The sequence below is a fragment of the Triticum dicoccoides genome, chromosome 6B (genome assembly GCF_002162155.2).
Source record: "Triticum dicoccoides isolate Atlit2015 ecotype Zavitan chromosome 6B, WEW_v2.0, whole genome shotgun sequence".
NCBI classification, from domain to species: Eukaryota; Viridiplantae; Streptophyta; class Magnoliopsida; order Poales; family Poaceae; genus Triticum; species Triticum dicoccoides.
The window spans coordinates 664,316,511-664,326,452 of NC_041391.1; the positions used below are offsets into that span (position 1 = coordinate 664,316,511).

The 9,942-nt window shown below is 45.4% G+C and overlaps 1 protein-coding gene across 1 annotated transcript; it reads right to left on the minus strand.

Annotated features, from left to right (window-relative positions):
• Positions 1-3,512: 3,512 nt before the first annotated feature.
• On the minus strand, positions 3,513-8,357 carry LOC119321424. The gene is made up of 2 exons (XM_037595111.1): positions 7,318-8,357; positions 3,513-5,331 (listed from the first exon to the last, which is right to left on the minus strand). The coding sequence occupies exons 1-2, from the start codon at positions 8,355-8,357 to the stop codon at positions 3,690-3,692; spliced, it is 2,682 nt and encodes an 893-aa protein (XP_037451008.1). The 3' UTR covers positions 3,513-3,689.
• Positions 8,358-9,942: the final 1,585 nt, after the last annotated feature.

Genomic DNA, 9,942 nt, shown 5'->3' on the forward strand with positions numbered 1-9,942 from the left:
AAAAGCTTTAGCATACAAACTACACGATCTTTGTGCTAGGCTTAGGATTGGGTCTTGTCCATCACATCATTCTCCTAATGATGTGATCCCGTTATCAACGACATCCAATGTCCATAGCCAGGAAACCATGACTATCTGTTGATCACAACGAGCTAGTCAACTAGAGGCTCACTAGGGACATATTGTGGTCTATGTATTCACACGTGTATTACGATTTCCGGATAATACAGTTATAGCATGAATAAAAGACTATTATCATGAACAAAGAAATATAATAATAACACTTTTATTATTGCCTCTAGGGCATATTTCCAACAAGGACCCTTTTCATCGAATCCGATCCGACTAAAGTGGGAGAGACTGGCACCCGCTAGCCACCTTATGCAACAAGTGCATGTCAGTCGGTGGAACCTGTCTCACGTAAGTGTATGTGTAAGGTCGGTCCGGGCCACTTCATCCCACAATACCGTCGAAACAAGATTGGACTAGTAATAGTAAGCATATTGAACAAAATCAACGCCCACAACAACTTGTGTTCTACTCGTGCATAGAAACTACGCACAGACCTAGCTCATGATGCCACTGTTGGGGAACGTAGCAGAAATCAAAAAATTTCTACGCATCACCAAGATCAATCTATGGAGTAATCTAGCAACGAGGGGAAGGAGAGTGCATCTACATACCCTTGTAGATCGCTAAGCGGAAGCGTTCAAGAGAACGGGTTTGAAGGAGTCGTACTCATCGTGATCCAAATCACCGGAGATCCTAGTGCCGAACGGACGGCACCTCCGCGTTCAACACACGTGCAGCCCGGTGACGTCTCCCATGCCTTGATCCAGCAAGGAGAGAGGGAGAGGTTGGGGAAGACTCCATCCAACAGCAGCACAACGGCATGGTGGTGATGGAGGAGCATGGTATTCCAGCAGGGCTTCGCCAAGCACCGCGAGAGACGAGGAGGGAGAGAGGTAGGGCTGCGCCGGGGAGAGGTCAAAACTCTTGTGTTGGCAGCCCCAAACTATATATAGGGGAGAGGGAGGGGGCTGCGCCCCCTCTAGGGTTCCCACCCCAAGGGGTGCGACAGCCCCAAAACCCATCTAGGGTGGCGGCCAAGGGGGGGAGAGGGGGAAACTTGCCCCCCAAGTAAGGTGGAGGCGCCCCTCCCCAAACCCTAGGCGCCTTGGGCCCTGGTGGGGGGGCGCACCAGCCCACCTGGGGCTGGTCCCCTCCCACACTTGGCCCATGCTGCCCTCTGGGGCCGGTGGCCCCACTTGGTGGACCCCCAGGACCCTCCCGGTGGTCCCGGTACGTTACCGATAGCACCCGAAACTTTTTCGGTGACCAAAACAGGACTTCCCATATATAAATCTTTACCTCCAGATCATTCCGGAACTCCTCGTGATGTCCGGGATCTCATCCGGGACTCCGAACAACATTCGGTAACCACATACAAACATTCCCTATAACCCTAGTGTCATCGAACCTTAAGTGTGTAGACCCTATGGGTTCGGGAACCATGCAGACATGACCGAGACAACTCTCCAGCCAATAACCAACAGCGGGATCTGGATACCCATGTTGGCTCCCACATGTTCCACGATGATCTCATCGGATGAACCATGATGTCGAGGATTCAATCAATCCCGTATTCAATTCCCTTTGTCTGGCGGTATATTACTTGCCCGAGATTCGATCGTCGGTATTCCGATACCTTGTTCAATCTCGTTACCGGCAAGTCTCTTTACTCGTTCCGTAACACATCATCCCGTGATCAACCCCTTGGTCACATTGTGCACATTATGATGATGTCCTACCGAGTGGGCCCAGAGATACCTCTCCGTCACACGGAGTGACGAATCCCAGTCTCGATTCGTGCCAACCCAACAGACACTTTCGGAGATACCCGTAGTGCACCTTTATAGCCACCCAGTTACGTTGTGATGTTTGGTACACCCAAAGCATTCCTACGTATCCGAGAGTTGCACAATCTCTTGGTCTAAGGAAATGATACTTGACATTAGAAAAGCTTTAGCATACGAACTACACGATCTTTGTGCTAGGCTTAGGATTGGGTCTTGTCCATCACATCATTCTCCTAATGATGTGATCCCGTTATCAACGACATCCAATGTCCATGGTCAGGAAACCGTAACCATCTATTGATCAACGAGCTAGTCAACTAGAGGCTTACTAGGGACATGGTGTTGTCTATGTACCCACACATGTATCTGAGTTTCCTATCAATACAATTATAACATGGATAATAAACGATTATCATGAACAAAGAAATATAATAATAATAACTAATTTATTATTGCCTCTAGGGCATATTTCCAACATATTCTTTGTTCCACATTTTTACACTGCTTGCCTGCAGACCGGAATAAGTGAAAGGAAGTGTCTTGTTTGGCACTACACTGTACCTTCTTTATGCAAACTTTTTGTCAAAATCGTTCATGAAGAATCAGCATCCTTATTGTAGTGCTCGACCCCTTTCCTTACTTGGAGCCTCTTTGATTCAAAGGATTTTCAACGGTATTTTGGAAGAATTTGATCATGGTTTTTTTTTCCTTACGAATGGTAGGATTGTGTCATATGGAAACAAAAAAAAAGGTACATATGGAAATATTTCCTCCCAGTGCAAGAATAACATGCGAAATGCACAATGGAGCCCATTTAACTAAGGAGCTGACCCAAACAAAACAGAAAAGCCCATCGGCTGGGCTGCAACTCCCCGATGTTCGGCTACTGGGCTGGAGCTCCAGCCACAGCGCCGCCGCTTTTCAGAGACACGAGTTTGAGGCCGACGGGGCGACGGACGACCGGCGAGGCGATAAGCTAGACCGGAAGACCACGTCGCCGCACGGCAGCGGGAGACTCCCGTAGCCCGCCCCTGCTGTGACCGGTCACCGGTGGTCGGCGTGGCGGCACGCGTCGTGTGAGGCTGCGCCTGCCCCCTTCCAGGGAAGAAGCTAACCCTAGGAGACAGAGAGGTACTCCTATGCGTTTTACCCCTTTTCTCTTGCTCTTTTTTTTGTAGTGTCCTGGTACAATTTATTGTTTGTAAATGTAAAACAATGAATCATTAATTGGATTGCAATTTTGTGTGGAATTTGGACTGCACACTTCGACAGAGACTTGAAAGATGAAGATAAATTATGACTTTGTGGACAGAGTTCCGAAGAGCTCTGTGCACCTAAATTCGTAATACTGGCTACGCCACTCTGTGTAATATCCCAACTTCTATTTTTTTTTTTTGATAAAACGTATTCCTACTATATCTTAATTCCCGAAACTAGTCCTAATTCAGGCGTTACATATGTCCTACTTTTACTTGCGTTTCTTTATTCAGATAACAGAAACTTTTATTGATTATTGTTATCATATCAAGCTGAGAGGCAAAATTCAAAGCTATTTTTGTGACTTGAGTTTGATTATGTGTATTCGGAGTATAGAACTCTGCAACTCAACTGCTCAACACAACTACGTGCAAGATTGAAAATAGATATAATGGTTCTTTTGCCTCTCAATTATTTTATTTAGGAACATACTAGTATGAAGATCCTTCATACAGAAATATACAATACATTTGTAGAAAGCAGAGAATACATTTTGGGAGAGAGAACGCGATACACGGGGCTTGTACGTGGTACATCAATTGAAACTGGAAGCAAATGATTAAATTCAGGTGATCAGTGTGGTGTAGCGAGAGTGGAGCGGTGATCATCAGGGTTCGGAGTTTTAGTGGCTCCTCGCTTGTCACGGTCGTTATTCTTGCAGCGGAATAGAAGCCCTAGGAAGATCACTATGGGGAGGAGCAGCAGGATGACGTTCCTAGATGTGCCCCACTTCCGTGCACTGCCTGAGGCGTAGGCTACCAGGAGGGTGAGCATGTCCAGTACCATCACCGTGTCCAATGAAATATGAATCGGACCTTTGTTGTTCTGCAGAAGCCGCCTCAGCAGGACGACGATGACGATGATGGAAGCCATGAACGAGGTGGAGTTGCTGTAGAAGAAGACCATGTACCGCCGCCTGTCCATGTCGTACAGGATCGGGCTGCCAGCGGAATGCCCATGGTCGTCGTCCCTCCACAGGCCGCCGGGAGGTTTCAGTCCGGTCAGGTAGGTCACACTGGCAGCCAGTATCCCTATCAGCATCAGGTATATGGCCTTGTTGTCAGCCACAGGTGCAGGTTTCTTTTGGTCCTTGGCCACATCGCCGGCCGCAGGATCTCCTTGCACTCCTTGTGCAGGTTGCTTGTCCTTGGCCGCATCGTCGGCCACATGAACTCCTTGTTCAGGTTGCTTTTGCTTCCGGTTGTAGGAGTCTCTCAGTGCCAGAAAGACTACAAAACCAAACACCATAGCAACCAATACCAAGACGATGATGGAGGCTCGGAGGTGCAGGGAGCTCCCCGCAGCGTAGGCACCCATGAGGCCGAACATGCCCCCCACCATGCACACGAAGAGGGCGTAGCACCGTATGCCCGGCCTGTACAGGGTGGGATTCACGAGGAGGATGATGAGAGCCACGGATGCCATGAAGCTCGCCGCGTTGCAGTAGAAGAAGGCCTTGTAACGGCGGTGGTACTTGTCCTGGAGGACCGAGAAGCCGGCGTGGTGCCCATGCTGCTCGTCATCCATCTCCCAGAAGCCGCCGGGCGGGGTCAGCCCGGCTTGGTAGGTGATGCTCGCGGCCAAGATCGCCAGGAGTAGCAACACCTCACGGTACTTGTCCAACACATCGTCCTTCATATCTCTATGGTCGAGCGTGAAGAAGACGATGTGGATCACCACGTAGATCAGGACGGCGCCGGCAATGGCCACGATGTAGACGGAGGTGCTCGTGTCTCGGCAGCTCCCCGCGGCGTATGCGCCCATGAGGCTGAACAGGTCTAGTATCATGGCAGCCTCCAGTATGTGGTGCCTAATTAGCGCCTCGCTCTGCAGCATGACGATGATGACCAAGGACGCCACGAAGGCCACCGAGTTGGAATAGAAGAAGGCCTTGTACCGTATTGGGTGTGTGGTGAGGAGTATCGAGTCTCCAACGGTATGTCCTTCCCCACTCTCCAGCCACAGGCCTCCTGGTGGATCAAGTCCAGCTTGATAAGTGATGGTCGACGCAAGTACAGCAAGCAACTGAATAAACTCGCGAGCCTTGTTGACTTGTTCTTTTCTGACATTCTCTGCCTCTTCTTCTCCGCCATTCTTTGCCTTGTCGGCTTCTTCTTTTCCGTCATTCTTTGCATTGTTGATTTCTTCTTTTCCGTCATTCTTTGCCTTGTTGAGTTCTTCTTTTCCGTCATTCTTTCCCTTGTTGCCTCGTGGTCTGTGAATCCATGCATTATAGACAGATATATAGTTAGAGGCATATACATGCATGGAGAGCTATGATTTAATTAACTACAAGTGGACTTATATCTGCAGTGCTAAATGATACACACAAAGCCAGATTAGTCGAGACTCGGACTGGACATATGTTGAGGCTAGCATGACGTACTGCTACATATGTGTTCTTGAAAATTACGCGTATTGTTTTATCATGTCTAAAAAACCAACACAAAATGTTCTAAGTGGGATTATGGGTGCAAAAGAAATTTACTACTCCTACGTACTATTTTGTTTACTGGAGTTGAGTATATTCTTTTCTATGAAACAAACAGAGTGACCCACACGTTTGTGCTGCTAGATTTGTTAAATGTTCTATATTTGTGTCAATTTTGAGATGTCCTGTGGCATTAGAATATTTCAAAATGCAACCATGTAGCCCAGATGTATCATTGGAAAGACTTCTTAGCTATTATTCCTCCTAACAGTTATTTGCCCCGCGCAAGCTATTTTTCATTTAATTTGCTTAAACATAATTATTTTTTTGTAAAAAGAATAATAAAAAATAATTTTACTTATTAGGATTTTGACATGTGACAACAGAGTGTCAAAGGATTGTGGAATATCATTCAAAATCATAAGCTGTCAAACTAATATCTAACATTGTCTCTTAGACCCTTCCTCACGTACACCTCTAAGTATCAACCTTTTTACATATATTTTTTGGGAAATTTTCTAACAATAACTAACTGAAATATTGATGGATGTACTTTTTTTGTTTATATAGTGACATGCCTCTACATGTTCCATGCATATTTATTATATTCTCATTGTTAATGGCGTTTTCCCATGTAAAAGCAATGCATATGCCAGTGTATATTCACAAAAGGTTGCTAAACTCTCTCTCTCTCTCTCTCTCTCTCTCTCTCTCTCTCTCAGGTTACTGCCACACTGCTAATTTATATATAAAATGTATGTTGAAGTTTAATTATTTATGAACTTTATATGGACTACATATAAAAACAACCAAACCTTCAAATTTCATCTATTTTTTACTTGAATTGTGTTTCTAGAATAACTTTAAGTCCAACTTATTTTTATAAAAATATTAGTTTATTTGATATAATGTATCTATTTGTGCAAGTCATAAAGTGCATATACACAAATCTATATGCAAGTTTTCTTATATTGTTATTTTTAATTTTCTATATAAAATTATATCTTTATTTCATAAATCTAATGTAAAATGTTTATATATTATTAACTTAACATTTAGCTATTTCTAGACTTTGCATGGAGTTCATATGAAACCTGAATTGCAAACCTTTTTTGTTTTTATCCCAAAAGGAAATTGTCAATTTTCCTCTTTTTGTTATTTTGAATCATGTTTCTTAAATAAATTTTAACGCAAGTTCTATTTTTTATGTAATTTTAATTTATTTCTAAACTTGTTATGTATTGATGCAAAGCGTACATAAAGTGCTTACAGAAATCTATTAGCTAGATTTCTTTTATTTTTTTCTTTCAAATTTGGTATATATAAATAGATTAGTATTCCTAAACCTAACTTATACTACTTAGTCAAAAATTAGCTATTTATAGACTTCACATTGCATTTGGATATTTTTATTTGTATTCCGATCTTGATATATAAAATGGTTTCGCTAAAGCAATGGAGTTGTGTATTATATATCCACCAAATAGTTGTTGTATACATGTACTAGTATACGCTTTTGTTATTTGGGTAGATCTCAAGCCTTATAATCTGGACCCACCGTATGATTAAGGTAGAGATAAAGTTAGCCTATATGTATGGATGAATCGTGTAGTTTTATTACTTGATCTCATCTATGAAGGAAGAAAAATTTATGCAAGTCATCAATATTGCAGAACAAAAAAATTTGAACCTGAAATTAACTATGTGTTTTTTTCAAAAAGAAAATTAACTAAGTGTGCCAATGATGTACCAAGCCAAGGAAACACGTACCTAGAATTAGAGAAGGCTTTTGTAAGAGTCAGGTAGACCAGAACAGCTGCCCCTAAGGACACAACATAGGCGGTGCTCTCAGGGTCCCTGCAGCTCCCAGCGGCGTAGGCGCCCCCAAGGCCGACGATCGCCATGACGAGGGATAGATAGAGCCCGCTGCGCCCTGTGTCAAATTTGCCCCAGATGGTGATGTTGAGCTTCTTGTAGTCGAGGATGAGCATGATGGCGAGTAGGGACGCGACAAAGGCGGTGGTGTTGAAGAAGAAGAAGGACTTGTAGCGGCCGGAGTGGCCTCCCTGCAGAATCGGATCGCCGCCGGTGTGGTGGCCCTCTTCGGTGCTCCGCCAGAAGCCTCCAGGTGGGTTCATCCCGGCCACGTATGCGACGGTCGTCACGAAGATGGCGAGCACCAGCAGGATCTCGTGCTCTGCGACTTGATCTTTTTTGTAGGCGGCCAGGCGCGCCTTCTCTTTTTCTTGACTCTCTTCGTTTTTGTTGGCCGTCGCTTGATGTTGACTCTCTTCTTTTTTGTAGCAGAAGAGGAAGACGACGTAGCAGAGGAAGGCGACAGTGACGTAGGCGGTGAGGCCAGCCACCATCACGGCGGCGCAGACGGTGGTGAATTTGTCGCGGCTGCTCCCAGCGGCGTAGGCCCCCATCAGGCCGAACAGGTCGATCACCATGATCACCCGGAGCGAGCCGTGCCAGGGGCCGCCCTCCTCCTGCAGCACGAGGAGGAGGAGGCTGACCACGAGCGACGCGGCGAAGGAGACGGCGTTGCAGTAGTAGAAGACGATGTAGCGGTAGTAGTAGGTCTCCCGGAGGATTGACTCGCCGGCCACCTGCCCGCCGGGAGCGTCCTCCGTCCAGGAACCCCCCGGCAGGTTGAGCCCCGCCACGTAGGTCACCGTCGCCACCAGGGTGGCCAGCAGCAGCAGGTACTTCTTCAGCTGGAACTCCGCAGTCATCGCAGCCTTTTTGTTGTCGTTGCGGCCGGCAATTTTGTGGCTGCCGGCAGCATTTTCGTCGGCGGGCGCCATGGCTGCTCTACTTACTCGGCGGAGCTCTGGGAAAGTGTATTTATAGAGCTAGCTAAGGAAGTGTGTTTGTAGAGCTAGCTCCTAGCACCATCGAGCAAGCGTAATTAAGCATGGCATAGATGCTGCATCGTGTGTGCGTGTGTCCCAATCATGGCATTACTTGATCAAGCCATCTTATTTTAGACTTTATTCCGGGCCATTCCATCGGGAGTCTCATTCAAGTCACCATTGTCTGCACGCCGGGTTTAAATTCCTCTTGTCACATGTACACTTGTTTTGCACTAAAATTGTGAGTATTTGGGAATATTTGTTTGTAGATGGCACTCAACTCAACTCATGGCCCTCAAATCCAGCGATCTCCCAACCCCTTTGTTGCGTTGGCAGCGGGTGCGTGCTATAATTATATGGACCCTAGCTAGCAGGCATCAAAGGATGTCTTCACTGCATGGTCTTATTCAAAGCTCATTATTCCCCAGCTTGTTTTGTCAGGCAGAGATGGTCTTTCCAACCCAGCAGCATCAGCTAGCCGTGTAAATTGATAAATGTTGTACATTTATGCTAATTGTGACCCCTTTGACAAGACTCAACCAAAAATAACCCCTCCCCAAAAGGTTAACTCGGACAAAAAGGCGTTGAGGTCAGAGGTTTCACCGCCAAGGTTTACGACGTTGAGATGTGGCAATGACCAATGGGCATGTGGATTTAGGCTCCTCTATGTTTGTAGAGGTACTGTCCACCACAGCCCCTCCTTATTTTGGTTGCACCTCCAATTTTGGTCGTATTTGCTTGATATTGTATCGATTAAGAGTAGGTTGTTTTTTTTGAAAGAATTAAGAGTAGGTTGTCTCCGGTAATGATTGCCTATCGTCCCTTTCCCATGAAATCTGTTAATGACATGTTCTCTTGCTTAGTCACTTTAGTAGCATGGAATGGATAGGTGTTAGATTAATACCATTGTCATATTTCTGATATAATGATTCACCTTTGTGGATGCCAACAAGTAAAAACTCAAATCATATTTCATAGGTATAGCCCTCTTTTTTTGCGTGAAGATTTATACCTCAACTTGTTATAACATAGTTGGAAATTACTTCAGGAAACCATTAGAATTAATCAGCCGACTTGTTAAATACTCCTATGTAAACAAATATAAGACGTTTAGGTCACTAAAGTAGTATGGTTGTATGCATCGCTTGATGCAGAGGCCGAGGGTAATCCTCATTTTCGAAAAGGTCACTAAAGTAGTGACCTAAAACGTCTTACATTTGTTTACACAGAGGGGGTACATTTTTGACTGGGCATTTCTATGAGTCAGTCACATTTGTTATTAGAAGAATATTGACATGTTCATAACTCAATTCTAAACTTATGAATGTAGCCCTCCTGACCAAGTAGGTCTGTAAGCTAGGCTTTGGGCTGACCTCCTAAAAGCGAAATATTGCCCCCACGAGGCCACGACTCCTTTTTTCGAGTCTAAGGCTCATGGGTCACTGTTCTGGAACGGGATCCAGATAGTGAAACCAGCCTTTGCCCCAGGGGCCAAATTCGAGGTTAAAAACGGGAAGTTGATCCGTTTTTGGTTTGA

Excerpts from the sequence above, each read along its gene's own strand:
- LOC119321424 (XM_037595111.1), bottom strand. The coding sequence starts at position 8,357 with ATGGCGCCCGCCGACGAAAATGCTGCCGGCAGCCACAAAATTGCCGGC. Across the intron at positions 5,332-7,317 it reads AAAGCCTTCTCTAATTCTAG|ACCACGAGGCAACAAGGGAA; the intron begins GTACGTGTTTCC and ends ATGGATTCACAG.